General features: G+C 52.5%; 1 protein-coding gene across 1 annotated transcript in view; it reads left to right on the forward strand.

Moving 5' to 3' along the window:
• Positions 1 to 485: 485 nt before the first annotated feature.
• LOC102930838 (fer-1-like protein 4) overlaps positions 486 to 22109 on the forward strand; it is a 108713-nt gene continuing 87089 nt past the window's right edge. Inside the window, exons 1-4 of the mRNA XM_037877122.2 lie at positions 486 to 648; positions 3284 to 3339; positions 6456 to 6544; positions 8243 to 8342. Of these exons, the coding sequence (XP_037733050.1) occupies positions 570 to 648; positions 3284 to 3339; positions 6456 to 6544; positions 8243 to 8342 (324 nt within the window). The 5' untranslated portion in view covers positions 486 to 569. The remainder of the gene's footprint in view (positions 649 to 3283; positions 3340 to 6455; positions 6545 to 8242; positions 8343 to 22109) is intronic.

The following is a 22109-nucleotide window of genomic DNA, read 5'->3' on the forward strand; positions in this document are numbered from 1 at the left end:
CAGGCAGGGCTGAGCGCAGGGTGCTGGGGCAGGAGGGGGCGGGCGAGGGGCAGGCAGGGCTGAGCGCAGGGCGCTGGGGCAGGAGGGGGCGGGCGAGGGGCAGCGGGGCTGAGCGCAGGGCGCTGGGGCAGGAGGGGGCGGGCGCTGGGGCAGCGGGGCTGAGCGCAGGGCGCTGGGGCAGGAGGGGGCGGGCGAGGGGCAGGCAGGGCTGAGCGCAGGGTGCTGGGGCAGGAGGGGGCGGGCGAGGGGCAGCGGGGCTGAGCGCAGGGCGCTGGGGCAGGAGGGGGCGGGCGCTGGGGCAGCGGGGCTGAGCGCAGGGCGCTGGGGCAGGAGGGGGCGGGTGAGGGGCAGGCAGGGCTGAGCGCAGGGCGCTGGGGCAGGAGGGGGCGGGCGAGGGGCAGGCAGGGCAGTGCCATGTGTACTTTCCGGGAGGGGAGCAGGCGGCCCAACCTGCTGGGCGCGTCCCGCGGTGAGTCAGCGAGGGACCGGGCCGGGACCGGCCGGGCGGAGCGCAGCGCAGCACAGGAGCGGGCCGGGGCCGGGGCCGGTCCGGGGCCGGCGGCAGCAGCATGGCGCTGAGTGTCAGTGTGAAGCGGGTCACGCAGCTGCCGGGGGCCGGGGAGCGGCAGGTGCAGCTCAGCTTCCGAGGTGCGGCGCGGGGGTCGGGCGGACAAACCCCGCGCGGGGCGCAAGCGGAGCCGGTGTCTGGGCGTCTGGGTGCCGGGGCGCGGGGGGTTGGTAGTCCGGGGGTGTCTGGGCGCCGGGGCGCAGGGGGGTTGGTAGTCGGGGGTGCCGGGGCGCGGGGGGGGGTGGTAGTCGGGGGGTGTCTGGGTGCCGGGGCGCGGGGGGGGGGTTGGTAGTCGGGGGGGAGACAAGGTGCTAGGGCACGTGTTGGTAGCCAGTGGGGTGTCTGGGTGCCAGTGGAGAGGGGGTGGGTGGTGTGTGTGGGGGGGTTGGTAGAGATGGGGTCTGGGTGCCGGTGTGCAGGTGGGGGGTTGGTAGCTGGGGGGGTCTGAGTGCCGGTGGTGGTGGTGGTGGTGGGGGGGTTGGTAGCCGGTTGGGTCTGTGTTCTGGCACATGGGGGTGGGGGTTGGGAGTCAGGGGGGGATCTGGGTGCGGGGGTCGGGGGGTGCCAGTGTGCAGGAGGGGATGTTAGTCCGTAGGGGGGAGGCCCCCGGGAGCCAGTGTGCTGTGGGGTTGGGAGCCAATGTGCAGAGGTCTATCATGGGGACAGACCAGTTTCTATCTTCTGCCCCTGCCCAGGGTTCTGCGCTGCCTGGTTCCCCCCTCCTCTCGTGGAGAAACCCTCCTGCTCCCAGGCTCTCCTCTAGCTCAGCTGCCCAGTCTCGTCTCCTCAGCCCTCTGGGTCTCAATCCCACCTGCCGCTGAGCGTCAGCAGCCTGGGGTTTGGTGAGAGGCCCTTTGCACCATGGCTAGGGCTCTGGGCAGGGATCTTGCTTCTTTTCTCTTCCGTGCCAGCACCTTGGACTCAGCGTTGGTTTTGGTGCTGCTGGGCTTGGGGTGAGCGTATCTGCAGATTGTGCTGTTTTCTCCCAACTGGCTTTGGAGCTGTACAGTCCCCGGCAGTGGTTCAGCCACAGAGGAGATGAGCCAGCACCCCGTCTCCTGCAACAGCCCGTATCCACTTCCCTGGCAGGGCGTGTCCCTGACAGCAGCCTGCCCCCTTACCCCAGCAGGTCTCATCCCTTTACAGCCTTGCCCCCCCTCCCAGCAGGTCTCATCTCCCGGCCGCAGCCCCCTTTCCTTCCCCCTTCCAGCAGGCCATATCCCTCTGGGAAGGCCTGTGGCTTGGTCTGCCCTATGCAGAGTTAGGCTGACATAAGGCTGCTTACGTCAGTGTCCACACCTCAATGCTGCCTCTGCCGACCTAAGACCCCCGCTACACTGACCTATGGTGAGAGGCGCAGTGCTTAGGTTGATGTGGTTAGGGCGACACAGTGTCCGTATAGACACTGCATTACTTACACTGGCTGTTGGCAGACAGCCCTGGGGTGGGCTGGGGGCTCCAGCTGTGAGCCCCCTACAGGCTGGCAGCTGGAGCCAGAGCCCAGATGTGAAATAATAGCAGCTATGAAACTGACAAAAATGTCAATTTCACGGCTGGTAGGCTCCCTGCTGTGAAATTGAGCCCAAGGGGGCTCACAGCTCAGGGCTGAGGGAGGGAGGCCAGCCTTGAACCTGGCACCTGCCTGACAGCGGGGGGTGGGGGCGTGGGGAGGGCAGATGTGAGCCCTGTGCCTACAGCTGAGGCTGTCAGCCCCAGGGCTCCAGCTGTCAGTGCCCCACAATGCCCCACTTCAGTCGATGAAAGCTCCTGGTGAGGATGGGACAGAAGGAGTATAGCATGGACATGAAGTACCACTGTAATTACTGTGGTGGCTGTATACCGACTTAACTTATGTTGACTTAATTTTGTAGTGCAGACAAGTCCTATGCCCAGTGCTTAAATTCTCATAGAGTATTTCCTGGAGCCCTGGGGCTCAGGGCGTCTGGCCTACGGGGGTGCTGGAGCTTGGGGCTTCTGCCCTGTGGATTTGCAAATATTTACTGTAGCTTCGCTCCAGACAGCTCCACGTGAATTGAAGCCCTGCCTGGGCCTCATGGCCTGTTCTCTGCAGCCCGTCTTGTGCCGATCCCAGCGTTCTCCCTCTCTCTCTGCGGCAGTTCTGTAGGCTCGGGCGCTGCAGTGTCTGAGCACAGTGGCTAGCCCTGCACTGCACAGCACCCCAGAGCTGTGGAAATCTTTTAATCATAATGGACGCCCTGTTGCACCATGGGAGCCAATGGCTCCTGTGACTCATCTATGGGCTTTCCTGCATAGTAGCCCCATTGGGGAAGCTCACTTAATATGGGCTGCGGGGGGCCCAGGGACCAGGTGGGAGTGATCAGGATCAGCTTAGTGCTGAAGGGAGGAGATGGCAGGGAAACACCCCCAATATCGAATCTGCCATGGTTCCCTCTGCTGGAAGATGGAGGAGGGGAGCTTCAGCTCCAGCAGGAGTCCCTGGGTCCCCACACACTAGCCAGTACCCACATGCTGCAGCCTGGGAAAGCTGAAATGAACATGAGACCCAGTCCTGAGATGTGCTGAGCACTCCAGCACTGGGCCCTTAATGAATTAGGCATAGCTTTGGCATAGCTAAGTGTTCTGGCCTCCCAACTGGCAGATTTTGTATTTCCTGGCAGTTGGGGCCCAGAACCAGGAGGAGGAAACTCTGCATCTGACCATTGTCTTAACATTCTGCGTGTGTTGTTTCCCCAGGGTTTATTCAGAAGACGAAGAAGGTTCGCTGTGGCCAGGAAGCTGTCTTCGGAGAGGTAAGGGAGCATGGGACAGCAAGTGTCTTCAGTGTGTGGGGCTAGGCTGAGCCATCTCTTCATATCCTTGGTGAAGCCCTGCCCAGGCTCGCCCTGCGGTGACCAGATGAGCTGGATCCATAAGGAGCCTGACTCAGTCCTGCTGTCCTGGGGCTCTGAAATGAAGCAAATGGCTGAGAAGGGTTCAGCTCCAGGCAGTCCTTAAGCCCTGCACTGCAACCTCAGGCCCGTGGAGTCCTGGAGCAGGGTGGAGATGGGGTTGCGGGGGTGGGAGGGTGTCAGTTATCATTCAATGGATTTTTGTAAAAGAAAATTACCAAACACAAAAGAATGTCATGGGCTTGGCAAAGAGGTGCAGCTCCTCAACCCCAGCAGCAATGCAGCCGCTGCTCTAGAACAATGGCGTTTCCAGAGGAAAGATCCCAAGTCATTTACAAGCTATAAATAGAGAAATAACCAGCCCTGCTAGCCCGGCTGCCGTGTCCCTGGGCTGGGAGGCTCGCTCCCTGCTGCGGTGCAGACGCACCCCTAGAGACCAGTGCTACTTGCAAGCTGAAGCAAGGGGGACAGTGTCTCCCCTTGCTGTCTCATTGCAGTGCGCTGGGTCTCATTGGGCCGTTGGAGGGGTGTGAAGGAACGCGTCCTTCCCCCTGCAGCTTCGCAGCACGGTCATTAACGCTGACATGGTGACTCTTGGAGGAAGGCGCGGAGGGAAGCACCCACTGACTTTGATAAGCGCAGGCTTTCTAGTACCCAAGGGCCAGATTCTCATAGGTAGTGAGGCCTTGTAGGTTCTGTCTACACTGCAATAAGACAGCTGCAGCTGACCCTGTTGGGTGGCTTGGGCTCCTGGAGCTTGGGCTGCGGGGCGGGTTAATTGTGAGGGATGGCTGTGGGGGAGGAGATGGGGAGCGAGGGGTGTCAAGTGGAGGGGAAGGGATGGGGAGCGAGGGGTGTCCGGCAGAGGGGAAGGGATGGGGAGCGAGGGAGGGGAGGGGATGGGGAGCGAGGGGTGTCAGGGGAGGGGAGGGGACGGGGAGGGAGGGAAGGGAGGGGACAGGGAGTGAGGTGTGTCGGGGGAGGGGAGGGGACGGGGAGCGAGGGGTGGCCGGTGGAGGGGGTGGGGAGCGAGGGGTGGCTGAGAGGAGGAGTTGAGGGGGGCACGGGTAGGAGAGGCTCTCTCTTCAGTCACACCATGGAAACGGCAGGTGTGATCCATGGATGTTACAGGCTGCACAGCTGCCCGGCTCCTTAGGGTCAGGTTCTCCCTCTCTTGGGGGCTGTTTCACACCCACCTGCCCAGTGCCCGGAGAGCTGGGATCCCAGAGGCAGCTCTGGCCCTGCCTGCACGGTGCTCCAGCCCCTCCTCACCCAGGTCTCTGTGCTGTGAGGGGCGCCTGGAGGCGGGGCGCCGGCTCTGCCCACACTCCTCTAGTAGGGATGGGCCCAGCAATCCTTTTCAGTCTGTGGCAGGAGCAGCCTCGCTGAGTGCATGAGTTGGCCGGTTCGTGGTGAAAGCGACTCCCCATTGCCCTGGTTCTGCGGGAGGCTGAGGCTCCCAGGCGAGAGCGCCCCGAATCTGGCTGTCAGGTGTGGGGAATGGTGCAACGCAGCCTCCTTTCTGGGCTGGGGAGTCCAGCTGGCCCCAGAGCGTCAGAGCGTGGCGGGAAACCTGCTGCTTTGGAAGCTGCACGTTGCCCTGGGGGCCCACAGAGGGAAGTAGGGTGCACAGGGCAGCCGGGCCCAGGCTGGGGAACAGCCTGCCCTGCCCTCTCTCTGTGTGGGTTGCCCTCTCATGCCCAGCACAGTGCTCTGCGGTGGCACTTAGCGACCCCGGGTGGCTGGGCCATGTTCTCAGCACAGCTGGAGTCCCTTGGCAGGGCTTTCTGGCTGCTCCTGTTTGTACTTAACATTACTTCCCTCCCGCCTCTCCAGTGTTTGTTATCAAGAAACTGAAAATGCGGAAGGGAGTAATGCTAAATATAGACAGGAGCGGCCAGAAAGCCCTGCCCGGGGCTGAGTCCCAGAAGTGTCACTGCTGGGACCTGGGGCAAGTTCAGGGTGAGGGTGGCTGACAAGGGGAGGTGGGGAAATGGGTGCACACCCTGTTTTATAGGTTGTAAAGGCGGGGTTTTCAGCCAGAGGAGGGATTCTGCTTGTTTTTACATTGGGAATTCAGATCTCACCCCAGTTTTCCCTGGTAGACTCCAGGGCTGACTGGAGAGCTGGGAGGCTTATGAAATCAGAGCCCCTAGGTAAGCACAGCTAAGTGGTGGAGAGAGAGGGAGCTTTAGGCCTAATATTTGAAACACTTTGAACTGAATTTGTTTTTTTATTGCCTGTTTAATTCAAGTGCCTGAATAAACAGTGTGAAGGAAAGCTCTGTTAAACACTCAGCACCCAGCCCTTTCCAATAAGGCTAAAGAAGTCCCAGTTCACTTCCCTGAGTCCTCCAACTAGACCTCCCGCAAAACCATGGGAACAGGAGACTTGAGACCTAAACAGGGAGAATGTCCCCTGCCCAGAATAGTCAGTCTCCCTCCTCTGTCCCCCGGCCCATGCCTAGCGCTGCAAGGCCCTGGGGCAGTGCTGGGGGCCAGGTGCCCTGGCTCATCCTCCAATTGGCTCACCTCTCCTTTTCTGCTCTTGACTGCGGGATGGAGTTGGGCTTATTTTGCAATTTATATTTTAGCAATTTTATTTTGTAGCCCCGCACCCCCTCACTAGCTGTTCTTTGACAGGGCCTCACGCCCAGTGGAAGGGCGAGGAGGGGAAGGCAGTGGGTGTCCCAGCTCTCACTTGGAACACATGGGGTCTTCCTGTCCTAGGGCTTGGCTAGACCAGGCAAAGAGCTCGAGTCCCTGGAGCACCTCAGGTGCCCACTACTGAAAGGCTCTACCCCAAAGAAGACTCTGCGGCCGTGAAGCCAATGGGGTGTATATTCTCACTCATCCAGGGGTTTATTACAGAATCTCTCACTAGAGTGGGAGCGTTAGGAGGAAAATAACCTAGGCCCTAGGAAATGGGGACAAATTGAGAATTAGTGGTGATCCCCTGTGTCTGTGAGGTGCTGCAGAAGCTCTGAAAATTCACCGTATGTTTGTGTTTGTTTTTAGCTCTTTCGCTGGCCACATTATGGGAAGCTCATTATGGAAGAGATGCTGCTGGTTAAAGTTTACAACTGCAGTAAAGTTTTCAGTAACAGGTAGGTTCTTGTAAACTGGATGACCTGAGTAAATAGAGGCTGGTTCACCTGACATTAATCCCAGAAAAAATCACGCAAAACCTGATATGGGATGCAGTCGGGAAAGACTGAAAGGATCAGAACATAACGCCAGTGAGCATGTGTATGTTTTAGGGAACATAGGTCTTGTCAAACAAACTTGATTTTTTTTATGAGATTGCAGATTTGGTTGAGAGAGGCACCCTGGTGATGTCATATACCTCGACTTCTGTAAGGCGCTGGGCTTAGCACCGCACAACGGTCTGATTAAAAACTTAACATGGTACAAAATCAATGTAGCACATATTGGATGGGTTGATAATTGGCTAACTGATAGATCTTAAAATGCAATTGTAAATAGGGAATCATCATCTAACGGAGGGGTTTCTAGAGGGCTCTTGTTCTTGGCCCAATGCTCTTGAATATCTTTATGATCAGGAAGAAAATATAAAATCATTGCTGGTAAAGTTGGCAGATGACACAGATACTGGCAGAGTGGTATGTAATGATGGGGGCAGATCAGTTATCTAGACTGATCTGGGTTGCTTGGTAACCCAAACAACATGCAGTTTATAATACAGCCAAATATAAGATCATACATCTAGGAGCAAAGAACATAGGTCATGCTTAGAGGATGTGGGACTATCTGGAAAGCAGTGTTTCTGAAAAGGACTTAGGGATCATAGTGGATAATTAACAGAACATAAGTTCCCAGTGAGATGTTGTAACTAAAGAATATTGAGTAGGATTAGGGAGGTGGTAGTGACCTCTATATACAACATTTTTGGTGAGCCCATTACTGGATACTGCGCATAGTTCTGCTGTTCAAAAATAATGTTGACACATTGGAAAGGGCTCAGAAAAAAGCTACAAGAATAACCTGAGGCCTGGAAAATCTGCCTTACAGTGAGAGACTTAGGAAGTTCAATCTATTTAGAGAAGATTAAGAGATGGTGTGATCATGATCTCTAAGTACCTGCAAAGAGAGAATATTTCTGGTATCAGGGAGCTCTTTAATCTAGAAGAAAAAGGCATTACAAGATCCAGTGGCTGGAAGCTGAAGCTAGATAAATTCAGGCTAAAAATAAGGCACAAGAGTTCACCAGCAAGGGTAATTAGCCACTGGAACAGCTGACCAAGTACGTGATGGATTCTCTGTCACCTTCAGATTGGAGGTTTTTAAAAAAAATTCTGCTCTAGCTCAACCACAAGGCATTGGGCTGCTGCAGGAACCTCTGGGGGAAGTTCTCAGGCCTATGCTGTGCCGGAGGTCAGACTAGATCATGGCGGTCCCATCTGGCCTTAACAGCTACAGTTCCTGGTTTTGTAATGTTTGGTTCTGAGATAATCACAACATCCCTGAAATGTCTTTACCCTATCTCTTATTTCTTTCCCCCCCATCTATTTGTGGGAAGATGTAACACACAGTGTCTTTGTTCACATACATCAGTATAGGATATAAGAGTATCAAAAGTCAAACCCAAAATTCTATCTCAGGCTAACAAACAGGCCTATATACTAACAGACCTCCAGGAAATACTCTGGTAATATTATAGATACAACCACGATGTGAGTTGCCAGGGTGGAGACTGTACGATGAGTTACCTCCTTAGCTCTGGTAACTAGCTGAGACTGAAACCATAATGGAATGTTCCCCCTCTGACTGTTGTTTTGTTGTAGACTGCTTGGTACCTTAGTCATCAGCCTTCAGCACCTAGTGACATCTGGACGCCTGACCCTCAGAGAGGCCCTCGTTGACAAGAACCACAGCATCACTGGGGTAAGGCATGTGGTTACCGTAGTATTGGTTAGATGTTAGAAAGCACCAAAGGAGAGAGCACCAGGACACCAGAAGGGTCCTAGGTGCACAGCCAGCAAATGTCTGACTTGTTAAAGTTTGTCCTGCTCTCCCGTGCTCTGATTTCCTCCTATCAGAAAATATCCAGCAACTCTGTGTAACTTGGTTAAGACCTCATCCTGTCAGAGATCAAGAACAGTTTAGACAAGACATTATTGGGAATGAGGTACTGAGAAGTCCTGCAGAATGCTGGGCTTGATATGACCTCGTGGGGTCTTTTTCCAAGCCTATTGACTAGGACATTTTTCTGTGTGAATATGCACCAAATAACAGTTGTAATGAGACGTTGCTAGAGGCTACTCTGCCGTGCTGTCCTTTATGATCTGAACCGAGGTCATCCCAGGTGCTTCCTGTTGCTCTTGCTGACATGTGGCTTTTTTGTGGCTCATTAGTTTTCACATTGACAATTTATCATGTTAGTTGATACTAAATAGGCCCGCGTGTGTATAAATCCTTGAATTTGCTTAAAGCTGAACCATAGCGCAGGGCTATGAGGTCTTACTAGACAGCCTGGCCAAGCAGGTCAGAGGACTGGGATCTGAGTTAAGGAGAGAGAGGCAGAGCTGCATGGAGATGGGGACGTCACTGTGAACCAAGGCCAGAGGCCAGCCCCTCAGCTGATGTAAGTCAACACCAGTTTATGCCAGCTGAGGACTGGCTGTTTGTTTTTAAAAATAGAAACGGGGACAAAATTGTAATAGAAAATGATTTTGATTGAAAGAAGTAGAAACGTGGGAATTCTGTTCATTTTCATTCTGGGTCTCTCTGAGACAGACCGTGTGTCCTGGGAGCCAGGGGGCCTCAAAGGAACTAGATGGACGGTGAATTAGAAACACGAGCCATTACAAAGCAAACACAGAGAGGATTTATTAATGTGTCAGTTTCGAGCTGGAAGCTCTGCCAGGGGCGTGGCTCAGTGGTAGCAAAGGTATTCATTTGCGACTGGGAGGCTGGAATGTGGGCAGCCTAATCAGAGAAGTGGCTGGGGAGAAGCTGGGAGGTATCACGCATGTGTTGGAGTGTGGGAGCAAATATAGGATGATGAGGCAGCAGCAGAGACAGACACTGAGAAGTTCTTTGAAGCAGATCTGCCTGCCAGATGTGTCGGCACATTGGAAACATCCAGAATGGTTCCCGGGGGGACTAAGTAGCCTGCTAAGGCTGATGGGGATCGGCGTTGGCTTCTATGGCTCCAGGCTGGGCTGAGCCCCCAGCAAGCCTCAGGCTCAGGAGTGTGGTGATGGCCCCCACTGAGCCTCCATACTACATGGAAGCTCAGGTTCCCAGCAGCCCTTGGGCATCCTGGACTAAGCTCACCACAGTGGAAAACGATAACACAGTTCGTAATTTTGCATTCGTTAGCTATGTTTTGGGGTTGGCCCTGGATCTGAGGGAGGGGACCCAGAGATCTCTCTCCTTCTTCCGGCTTTTTTTGTTACAAATGGTCAAATAAAGAAGTTACACGGCTGGAACTGCATTTAACACGGGGTTTTTATGGAGCCATTATCCATGAACCGCTTGTCCAATTCACTTCTAGCTTAGCAGGGAGATTCTACCCCAGTCCCAGGGCTAATGTAACAATTTGGAGGCTGATGTGACTTTTTGGGTCAATTGTGGTTGCAGAGTAAAATAGCACTTAGATTGGAAACCTAATTGTGGAACACCACTCCACAACACGCAGTGCTGCAGAGGAGCAAGATCTCTCCCGCTGAAGTTACAGGCTACGCTTCCTTTGCCTGCTGTGGAACTTTACGTTAACCTCACGTGTCTGGAGATTAGCTCATTTAATTTTTCATTCGATCCTGATTGGCAGGTCCCCTCAGCCAGTGCTAAACAGTCACTCCAAACTTGGGAAAGGCCTTCTGCATAAAGATGGGAAATCTCTTCTTGCGCTTGCTGTATAGCAACCTAGATTGTTATGACTCAGGGAAAAATACCTGCTGAGATGGTCTGGGAGATGATTCTGAGCCCCGGGCAAGTGAACAGCTATGGGAGTGAGGTTTTCCTCAAAGGAGAACAGCCACAGCCTGATCACCTCTAGGCAGAGCGACCTGGAGTATGCTCCCCTTGTTTGTTCACATAGTACATTGCAGTGGTATTGTCAGTGGATATGTGAACCACTGAGTCTCTGATATGGTCCTGAAAAGCGCAGCATACTTTGTAGATGGCCCGAAGCTCCAGCTCATTGATATGGAATGAGACCATCCTGAGCCATATCTGAAGGGAGCAAAAGCGCAACCTTGCAAACTGGACCACCTGCGTGCAAGTGGACATGCAGCCCAAGAGCCTCAGACATGTCCAGACTATCGTGGCAGGCTGAGACTACAGACTGAGGCAAAGCTGGTGAATGGTCTGAAAATGGTCGGTCAGCAGAAATGCTCTCGATATCGTGGAACCTAACAGGGGCCCAAAGAACTCAATGTTCTGAATGGGAGCCAAGGTCGACTTTCCGGTGTTTAACATGAGACCCAGATGGCCAAGCAAGCACAGCGTGGTGCTGACGTGAGTGAGAACTTCCTTTGTGGCTCTGCCCTTCAGTAACCAGTCATCCAGATATGGGAAGATGTGAATTCCCTCCTTCCTGACCTATGCCGTAGCAACAACCATGCATTTGGTAAAAACCTAGGAGGCAGAAGAGAGGCCAGATGGGAGCACTGTGCACTGAAAGTGGCGCTCTGCCATGACAAATTGAAGGAACTCTCTGTGGCTCAGCAAAATCACCACATGAAACCAGGTGTCCTGACGGTCCAGAGCCCAAACCACTTGTTCTGAGATAATGTGGGGAGGGCAGTCGATAGTGTGACCATTTGGAACCTCATGTACCTGATGTATTTGTTGAGGCCACAAAGGTAGGTAGGTCTCACCCCTCCCTTGGATTTGGGTACCGGGAGTAGGAGCTGTGACTGCGGTGTTGCAACAGAATCTCCTTCACTGCTCCCAAAGCCACTAGAGAGCAGACCTGCTTGAGGAGCAGTATCTTGTGAGAGGGGTCCCCAGAGGGATGGGGAGGGAGGGTGGGAGGAGGTGTGAAGAGGAACTGGATGGCAGATCCCAATCTGCTCGTGCTTAGGACCCAGCTCTTGGTGGTGATGGAGCCCCAAGCAATGGGAAAGCGGGCCAGCCTGTCCACTGAGGGGGGAAAGGAGGAAGAAGGAGCCAGGGCCAGATTAACCTTTTGTAGGCCCCAGTGCCTGGACCATGGCCCCGCCCCCTGCCTGCTCTGTCCTGAGGCCCTGCCCCTGCTTGGCCTCTTCCTCCTGAGGCCTCCCCGCTGCTCGCACAAGGGGAGGGGGTGGAGAGGAGCAAGCAGCAGGAGGGGGCATAGAGGAGCAAATGACGGGCAGGGCCTTGTGGGGAAGAAGCCGAGTCTCGTGGCTCGCAATCAGCTTACCCTGATGGGCTGCCCGCAGGCCAGAGGTTGCCCACCGCCGCAGTACTGGGAAGAGCAATGACTGGAACAGTGCTCTGGACCAAGGAGTCAAAATGGACGCTTGGAGGGTGCCAGGGGAGTGTGCGTGAACTGTCTGAACCCTGAACCTGACTGCTTTCTCCTGTGGGCTCTATCCCTCTTTCTTGAGTCGTCTCATTGCCTCGGATGAGGGAAAGACTGAGCAAACGTGCACTGTGGATAATACTACTGTTGCTATTGAATTCCACAGTAGCACATCTGCACCGCCAGCATGCACACCCCAAGGACCAGAGGGTAGCCCTGGAGTCCCAGAAGGAGTGCAGCATCTCATTGGTCTTGTCCGAAAATAGCATTTGGCTATCGAAGGGCTAATCCTCGATGGCTTGCTGGACATCGGGGGCAATGCGTGAATTGTGTAGCCAGGAAGCTGCCCTCACAGTGGCCAAGGTGTCCGCGACATGTAGCACGGACTGCAAGGATGTCTTAGCCACCAAGCAGCCCTCAGTGACAAATGCCTGAAGTTCCTCTTGGGAGGCCTTGGGCAGCTGGACTGCGAACTTTGACACAGCTGGGCAAGCGATGAAATAGTGCTGAGACAGTGAGACTTGCTGGTTAGCAATTCGCAACTGTAAGGAAGAGGAGGTGTAAATCTTCTGTCCAGGAGATCCAATTGTTTAAAGTCCCTGTCCTTGGAGGTGGACTTGATCCTGCCCTGCTGGGCTCTGTTATTCATTGCAGTTCTGACTAGGGAATTTGGGGCCAGATGGGAGTAAAACCCCTCAAATCCCTGTGTGGGAATGAAATAGTACTTCTCCAGGCGGTATTGAAGTTGGTGCGCTCCACAGGGCCTTATCTGGTTCAAGGAGTGCATCACTGATAGGAAGGGTGACTCTCCCTGGGGCGGATGGCTGCAGGATAGCCAGTCATTTCTGGTTGGTATCTTTCAAGAATTCTGCTTGGATTCCAAGGGAAGCAGCTACACTACACAAAAGATCTTGGTAGGCCTTAAAATTCTCCGGTGCCGAAGGGAAGGAAGAGCCAGAGAATACAGCATTGTCTGGAGATGAAGATGAGATCTTTAAGTGGGCCAGAGCCGGATCCTGTTCCAGGCTGATGGACCTGGACGGGACGACTCTGGAGGCTCTGCAGGGAGGAGGACTGCTGGTGCCAGGCCTGCAGGACTGAGGAGCATCCCAGGGAATCCATGGAGGCCACTGACATGGATAAGGCATTGGTGGCCAGTAGGTGCTAGGTCAGTGGCCTCCATCTTGACCACAAGACATGCGCCAATTCTAATACCTGTAACGGGCTGTCAACGGCCCCTGATGCTGGTCATGTGATGGACAGCAGGAGGATGATGACCCGGACTCAGACGCAGAGGAGTCTTGGGATCCGAGAGATAAGGGCGGAGCGAGACCACAGGGAGTGAGTCACCGTTCTGACTCCTCCATTGCCAGAAGGAGGCAGGAAGTGGCATTGCTGGTGGAAGCAGTACCATTGGTACTGAGCATGCTGGTGCCGGAAGCTGTGTCGGTGCCAAAGTGAGTAGCAGTACTGGAGTGCCTGACGGTACTGATGCTGAGGCCAGTGAAAGTTGCCACGGAAGCCTTTGCAGTGTCAACGGGTCCCGGTACCTAGGTCCCCCATACTGACCCCGGTACTGGCCCTGCCTCCACAGCTTGTGAAAGGGGAAGATTGGGGTGTGCTGCCGACAGACGCAAGGGCTCAGGAGCTCAGTCAGTCGATGGGACTATAGATCAGTGATTCTCAACCAGGGGTATGCGTGCCTCTGGGGTACACAGACGTCTTCCAGGGGATACATCAACTCATCTAGATATTTTCTTATTTTTACAATAAGCTACATAAAAAGCACTAGCAAAGTCAGTATAAACTAAGATTTCATACAGACAAAATAAGAAAGTAAGCAATTTTTCAGTGATAGTGTGCTGTGACACTTCTGTATTTCTATGTCTGATTTTGTAAGCAAGTAATTTTTAAGTGAGGTGAAACCTGGGGTAAGCAAGATAAATCAGACTCCTGAAAGGGGTACAGTAGTCTGGAAAGATTGAGAGCCATTGCTGTAGATGATGCAGCCCTGGCAAAGTCCTGGACCAAAGGAGAGGTCAGGACTGAAAGGCAGGGGTGGTCTGTAGCTGCCTGATAAGCTGCTGATGTGGAAACAGTACTGGCATCTCCCTCATTGGTACTGGTCTCAATGGACACCCAGAGGCTGGAACCGGAGTCATGGTACAGAGTTTCTAACCTCCCTACTTGGTACCAGGGAAGGGTTAGAGGCACCTGCGCCAATCTGTGTGGACTCCATGCTGGTCCACACTTTTCCTGGGGGAGGTGGAAGAGTCACCCTGAAATCTGGAGTGGTCTAGATTGGTCTTATGTGACCTTTTCCTCAGCGCTGTCAGTGGGGAATGGGTCCTCCATTTCTTGGAGAGGTGCCTGCTCTGGAATATGAAGTGTCAGAGCTCTCAGAACCTGAGGGGAATCTCTGACCCAATAGGGCCTTGGTGCCAAAGCAGGCTGCGTGTCCATTCGAGGAGAGTTTGAAAGCATGGTGTGCTGGGATGTTTTTGTCCATCCTGGTGACCTGGCCAAAGAGCATACAAAACCGCTTTTGAATGTAGTGAGCGATTTGAGGAGGGCCAGAGCTCTGCAAGATTATGGCATTTCATACAAAGTCAAACCACTTTATGCTCAGGATTTGGTGAGGATGACACATATGGAATGTATCAAGCCGCTCCAAGTCTGCTTCTAGGAGGGTTCAGGTTTCTGACCCATATAGCAGTACAGGCAGGACCCAGCTTTGATAGATCCTGAACTGTCTCTCCGTGCAGAGACATTTTTTGCGTCCACAGGTGAGACATGGACTTCATGCAGGAGCGGTAAGACCTATTTGTTGGAGGATGTCCAGTTTGCTGTGAACACTTTAATTCTGTTTGCAGCCTATGTAGGCGAACTTGTCAATACTCTCCACAGTGCGTGACAGCATCGTCGGCATAGTCTTAGCTGGTGAACGTTTCTTGACCAACCTTTTCTGACATGTGGAGCTGCATGTCCTAATATCCAGTTGATAGCTTGACCTAATGGTGCCAGGGCAACAATACATTCCTGTCACATGTGAGGTTGTGTTGAGGGCAGTGAACCAATGCGCACGCTTGCAATGGGACTGGTGTGAAAATTGCGTGCCAGATTTAGCAGAACATCTGGGATGCCAGCTCTTTTTAGTGCAAGCCAAAGCTCTCACCTGTCGACCAAATCAAAAGCAGGCTTGATGTCGCTATATGGCACATGGAGCGGACAGTTAAATGCTTGGTGCAGTCAGAAGCTGGAAGCTAAGAACAGCATCCATTATCAACTGCCCAGCAGTGAAACTTGATTGTTGTGGATGACAATGTCTGTCAAGGAGTGGCTGCATCCTACCAAGCAGGACGTGAGTGAAGACCCTTACGGGGACTGTAGCAATGAGATTGGCCGGTAGTTGCCACATTTGGTGCAAGATCCTGTACCCTTGTACAGGGATGCTATGATGCCATCTTTCCATTTTGCTGGCACTTGGCCTGATGCCCACACTTTTAAGAACAGTTGATGCAGGCCAGTGCTCACTGTTTCTGAGGCATTTTTGAGCAGCTCAGGTGGAATACTATCAGGTCCAGCAGCATGTTGATTCCATAACTGTTGGATGGCCTTTTGTACTTCCTCGAGCGATGGAGGATCAGTATTCATCCCTGGGTGTGCTGCTGTATGGTTAGCCAGGTCATATAGCTCTGGATAGTTGTTGGCAGGTGTGTGCTTTCATCATGTGTTTTCCATCTGTCCAGTTCCTCGTTGGATAGTGAGTAGGGAGAGCTGTCTGGTTTTGTGATGAGGATGTTAGAAGATGTTTATGGCTGCCAGCCAGGTGCGCGATAGCTTTGTAGGCAGGACAGGTTGTTATACTTCAGGCTGTCCTCTGCTTTGTCGGCCAGGGAATTGATACAGATCTCACAGTCATGTTGTGCTAAGGCCTGGAAAATGCCTTTCAACTGTTTAGGTTTTCAGACAGCTCCCTGCTTGTTTACTGCCTTTTTCGCTCATCTATCAAAGTCCTCTTCAGAAAGCCAAGGTGTCTTTTGTGACTTTCTGAAGCCGATTGTTCCAGAAACAGCCTGTGATATAGTGTTATGTATACCGCTCAATGCGATCTCCATGTGGTCTGAGTGGTCATATGCTCTTTAATAGCTGGTGTGTATTTCACAGCTTTAACAGGATCCTTGGTGAGACACTGGACATTGCTAGTTTGCAAGGGTTTCACATCCCAGAAACTCTCCACCTTTCTCCCTGGTGTCAGGCGTGGGTGCCAGGCAGTCAGGCCTGGTGGTTGGAGCAGAGGTTGAAGCCGGGTGGTTAGAGTCCATGGACAAGCCAAATCAGTACCATAGCTGGAGTCCAAATGCAGGCCAAGGTCAGAGCCGGGGGTCAGGAGGTGGATGCAGGGTGGAGCAGGTCAGTCATAGAGCTGGAGCAAGGTCAGGGTAGGACATGGGCAAAGCTGGAACAGGGATCGGGCCAGGAACAGGAACCGGATCTGGAGCAGGCTGGGAGTCTAGAGAGTCTGCTTCACAGTGAGGCCACAGGAGGGTTCCTGGCTGGGTAGTGCTGTTGCATGGACTAACTTGCAGCTCTGACATTGGGGAAATATCTGAGTCTGGGGGTCAGCTGACCCAGGCTCTGCTCAGGCATAGGCTGCTGCCGCATGCCTGAGGGCTGAGTCACTTGCAGGCTCTGTTGGATGGGAGGTCAGTGCAGCTGAGAGAGCAGCCCTGCTATGGCTGCAGGTTTGCCTCACACCAGGCTTCTGCAGCCATGTACCCTGCACTTCCAAGAGATGCCTGTCAGCTTGGTATCCAAACGCTGAAATTCCCACCCTGGGCTATGCCTCTCCATATGAACACTGATGGTCTGTCTGGCCTTGTGTCTCCTCCAGCAACCAGGATCTCTGCTTCTGACCAGAGGTTCTTATGAACATCATGTTAATTTGGGGCCAGGCTGCTTATCCCAGGGACTGTGGAGAAAGCCATTCCTATCCCAGTGTGGCACTCCCAGCTCCTGTCCCTCTGCCTCTGAAGCTTTAGGCCAAGACAGCTTTTTTCCGGTTCTCCTCCTCTTTGTTATTATCTTTCTCTCCTCCTACATGCAAGGCTAGTCCCAAAGCAAAGCACACCAAACCCCTGAAGAAAAACACTCTCACCCTTCTGACGAGGAGGAAATTGTGATGGATTGGATCACAGAAACCCACTTTGGGACAGCCACCTGATGTGCTGAGACTACCTCTGAGCCTGTTTCCCCTGCTAGCTTGGGACTTCAGTGCCCTGCCTGGTTGTGCCAGACTGCTACAAACCTGGACCCAGGTCTGAACCACATCCCCCAAAACTGCAGGCTTAACTGAAAACAGCCTAAGCAGTGCTCCTGTCTCCAACACCCAGATGCCCAGTTCCCAATGGGGTCCAAACCCCACATAAATCCGTTTTACCCTGTATAAAGCTTATACAGGGTAAACTCATAAATTGTTCACCCTCTATAACACTGATAGAGAGAGATACACAGCTGTTTGCCCCCCCAGGTATTAATACATACTCTGGGTTAATTAATAAGTAAAAAGTGATTTTATTAAATACAAAAAGTAGGATTTAAGCGGTTCCAAGTAACAACAGACAGAACAAAGTGAAGTACCAAGAAAAATAAAATAAAACACGCAAGTCTAAGCCTAATACAGTAAGAAAACTGAATACAGATAAAATCTCACCCTCAGAGATATTTCAATAAGCTTCTTTCACAGATTGGACACCTTCTTAGTCTGGGCACAATCCTTTCCCCTGAAACAGTCCTCGTTCCAGCTCAGGTGGTAGCTAGGGGATTTCTCATGACTGCAGTCTGTTTTGTTCTGTTCCACCCCTTATACATCTTTTGCATAAGGTGGGAATCCTTTGTCCCTCTCTGGGTTCCCACCCCTCCTTCTAAATGGAAAAGCACCAGGTTAAAGATGGATTCCAGGCCAGGTGACATGATCACATGTCACTGTAAGACTTCATTACCCACTTGCCAGCACACAGGTATACAGGAAGACTTACAAGTAAACAGAGCCATCTACAGTCAATTGTCCTGGTTAATGGGAGCCATCAAAATTCCAAACCACCATTAGTGGGCCACACTTTGCATAATTACAATAGGACCTCAGAGTTATATTTCATATTTCTAGTTTCAGATACAAGAATGATACATACATACAAATAGGATGACCACACTGAGTAGATTATAAGCTTTGTAATGATACCTTACAAGAGACCTTTTGCATGAAGCATATTCCAGTTACATTATATTCACATTCATTAGCATATTTTCATAACATCATACGGAGTACACTGTCACAGAAATCTCCTCCCCTTCTCCCAGCTTCCAATGGAAAGGGAGATCTTTGGTTTCTAATGAACTCCAAACACTCAACGGAGCTCTCCACAAACCGGGAGTGAGAGTTTTAGAATCCAGTCCCTGGCAATGAGGAAATGGCTAGATGAGGCCATAAGGGCCTGAGAAGAGTTTATCCACATCAGGGCCCACAGGAGCGAGTCCCTGACCTTCTCTCAAATTACTTAGTTAGATTCCTCCATTTCTAGACACCCTCAAAAGGCCCCTATTTCATGTGGGAAGGCGGGGGCTGCCCTGCAGCACTGTAGGGACTGGACGCTAAAATAGTCTGAAAAAGGATTATTTCCTCCCAGTAGGCACACCCAGAACAGCCATGGCTAGGGCAGTAAGCCCAGGATAGGAGGCTCTGGAGCAAAATCTCTTGGGAGTCTCTCTGAGTGCAAGTCTAACGGTACATACAGAACGTGTCCGGGAACCAATTATGGGCCTTCCCGTGTCTGTATCCTGCCTGTGTGATGCCAGCTGTGCAGCAACTAAACGTGCCTCATGCTTAATGGGCTGCTTCGCAGTGACGAGAAGCAGCCTGTGGCTCCGAGTCGGGGAAGCTGATACCAGAGCTGTTTACAGTCCAGTAAGCGCAGAACGATGGGAGCGAGTAAGAGCAGAATGCCTGGCGACAGGGCGAGAAATGCCACCTGAGGGACTACAGGTCCCAGTGTCATGTACAGCCATTTCTTCCTTTTTGTTCCTCCAAGGGCTGCTCCCCTGGCTCTTCCACGTACCAAGCCAAAATTGTCCCTCAGCCGGTGAGCGGCAGTGAGAAGCTGCCAACTCAGACCTTTCTGCCAGCGGCTGGAGAGACATGCAATTTCTTTTCCCTTTGTCTATGCGGGTCTGACTGGGGGAAGGTTGTGAGGAAGGGTCACTACCCAGGGACATGGCTAGAGCAGTGGTTCTGAGTCGAAATGAGCTGTAGGTGTCTCTGAGAGCTGTTGGTTCAGGGGTCTGCAGACACAGGCAGACATCACTGCAGTGATATCACTTGCTTCCTGATTTGAAGTCTTATCTTGCAAGCATATGGGCTAGAGCAGTGGTTCTCAACCTGTTTACCATCGTGGGCCACATAGGCAGCTCTCTGTTATGTGGGCTGCATCCACACAATATATATACTATCTGTACGGCCCTGAGGATGTCACATGGCCCGCAGCTGTGTGCTGATCGGGCCACAAGTGGCTGCAGGTTGAGAACCACTCGGCTAAAGTCTTCATTTTTTGAAGGAAAGCTGAAATTCTGCAGTCTAAGGTGGTAGGATCCTGAAAAAAGTAGTGGCTTGCAACACCTGCACCTGCAGAGAACCAATAGGTCAGACGGGGCCTTCTCCTGGTTTCCAGCCGCTGACTTGATTGAAGATGTTTCCTGTGTGCTCCTCTGCTAGGTGTGGAGGTAGGGGTGAAAGTAATATAAACTTCTTTCTGGTAAGGGGGCCCAGCTCCGGGCCCCGGAAGGGGCGGGGCCTCAGACGGAAGGGGTGGGGCTGGGGTCAGCCTCCCCCAGCCAGCCCATCCTAGCTGCCTGACTCCAGCCGGGAGCCCCTGGCACTTTTAAATTGCCGGCCCCGGGGAAACTGCCCCTTTTGCCCTTCCCCTGTTGGTGGACTGGGGGCGGGAGGGGCAAAAGGGGAAATGACATTAAAGCGCTGCCTCAGCGTTTTAACATCGCTGCCCCTTCCCCGCCCCCTGTCAGTGGCAGCCCTGCCGGTAGGCTCCCTACCAGCAGGGCTGCCGATGGGGACGGGGAAGGGGCAGCAACAGCCGTGTTTTAACATCCGCTGTGTACGAGCCAGTACCGGCTTCTTACCAGTACACCGTACTGGCCCACTTTCACCCCTGTGTGGAGGTGCACACGGTTCTGACAGAAACGTCCCGGAGGGGAGGATCTATTAATGGGGATTCTCTATATTCTGGTAAGGAGGAGAGGATGGAAGATGATCAAGTACAAGTGGGAACTGGCGAGAAACTGTCAAATGCAAAAAAGTTGCATTCAGTGACATCACATAATGGCAGACAGCTAACAAGTGACAAATGTTCTAAGCGCTTATATAGAAATGCTAGACGTCTAAATACTATTATGGGTGAAATTGAGTGCCTGGTATTAAATGAGGATATCGATATAATAGGCATCACAGAAACTTGGTGGAATGATGGAAATCAATGGGACACACTAATACTAGGGTACAAAATATACAGGAATGACCGAGGAGGTTGTGCTGGCGGGGGAGTGGCACTATATGTGAAAGAAAGAGTAGAGTCAAATGTAGTAAAAATATTAAATGAATCAAACTATGCCACAGAATCTCTATGGATAGTAATTCCATGCTTGAATAAAAAGAATATAGCATTAGGAATATACTGCCGGCCACCTGACCAGGATGCTGATGGAGACTGAAATGCTCCAGGAGATTTAGAGAGGTCATAAAATTTAGAAGACTCAATAATAAGGATACTATTTAATCATGAAGGTCACAGAAATCACGGATTCTGCAGCGGCAGGGCTGGAGCAGCGGCCCCCGGGCTGAAGCAGCTGCCAGAGGTCGGCCCTCGGCAGCGCTCTGACTGTTCGTCTCTCCCTCGCCCCTCCCCCGAGTATTTTTATTAAAAGTCAGGACAGGTCACAGGCTTCCGTGAATTTTTTTTTATTGCCCATGACCTGTCTGTGACTTTTACTAAAAATACCTGACGGAATCTTAACCTTACTCAATAATACTGGTTTCAGAGTGGTAGCCGTGTTAGTCTGTATCAGCAAAAACAACGAGGAGTCCTTGTGGCACCTTAGAGACTAACAAATTTATTTGGGCATAAGCTTTCGTGAGCTATAATCAGAGGCGAAAGTAAGCTGGTACGCCCCGGTACAGCGTACCGGCACGAGCCGATGTGCTGTACCGGGGTGGATCGGCTTCCCCAGGTGCACTTTAAAGGGCCTGTGGCTCCCAGCTGCGGCTGGAGCCCCCGGCCCTTTAAATTGCTGCCAGAGCCCTGCTGCCGGAGCCCTGAAGTAGCAGCGCGTGGGGCTGGGGCAGCAATTTAAAGGGCCTGGGGTGGTAGCGACGGCCGAGCCCTGGGCCCTTTAAATCGTCCCCAGAGCCCCGCCACCGCTTCCCCAGGGCTACGGCAGGCTCCGGGGACGATTTAAAGGGCCCAGGGTGGTAGTGGTGGCCGGAGCCCCGTCCCCGGAGCCCTGCTGCCGGAGCCCTGGGGAAGAATTACAAAGGGAGCTCCCAAAACTGGGCAACAAAATGGCAAATGAAATTCAACGTTGATAAATGCAAAGTAGTGGACATTGGAAAACATAATCCCAGCTATATATACAAAATGATGGGGTCTAAATTAGCTGTTATCACTCAAGAAAGAGATCTTGGAGACACTGTGGATAGTTCTCTGAAAACATCCACTTAATGTGCAGCAGCTGGTCAGAAAAGCAAACAGAATGTTGGGAACTGTTCGGAAAGGGATAGATAATAAGACAGAAAATATCACAAGGCCACTATATAAATACACGGTACGCCCAGATCTTGAATACTGCCTGCAGTTCTGGTTGCCCCACCTCAAAAAAGAAACGTTACAATTTGAAAAAAAAAAACAGTGAGGGGGAACAAAAATGATTAGGGGTATGGAACAGCGTCCGTATGAGGAGAGCGTAATAAGACTGGGAGTTTTCAGCTTGGAAAAGAGACGATTAGGGGATATGATGGAGGTCTATAAAATCATGACTAGCGTGGAGAAAGTGAATAAGGAAGTGTTATTTACTCCTTCTCATAACACACGAACTAGGGGTCACCCAATGAAATTAATAGGCATCAGGTTTAA

The sequence above is a fragment of the Chelonia mydas genome, chromosome 13 (assembly GCF_015237465.2).
Source record: "Chelonia mydas isolate rCheMyd1 chromosome 13, rCheMyd1.pri.v2, whole genome shotgun sequence".
NCBI lineage: Eukaryota > Metazoa > Chordata > Testudines > Cheloniidae > Chelonia > Chelonia mydas.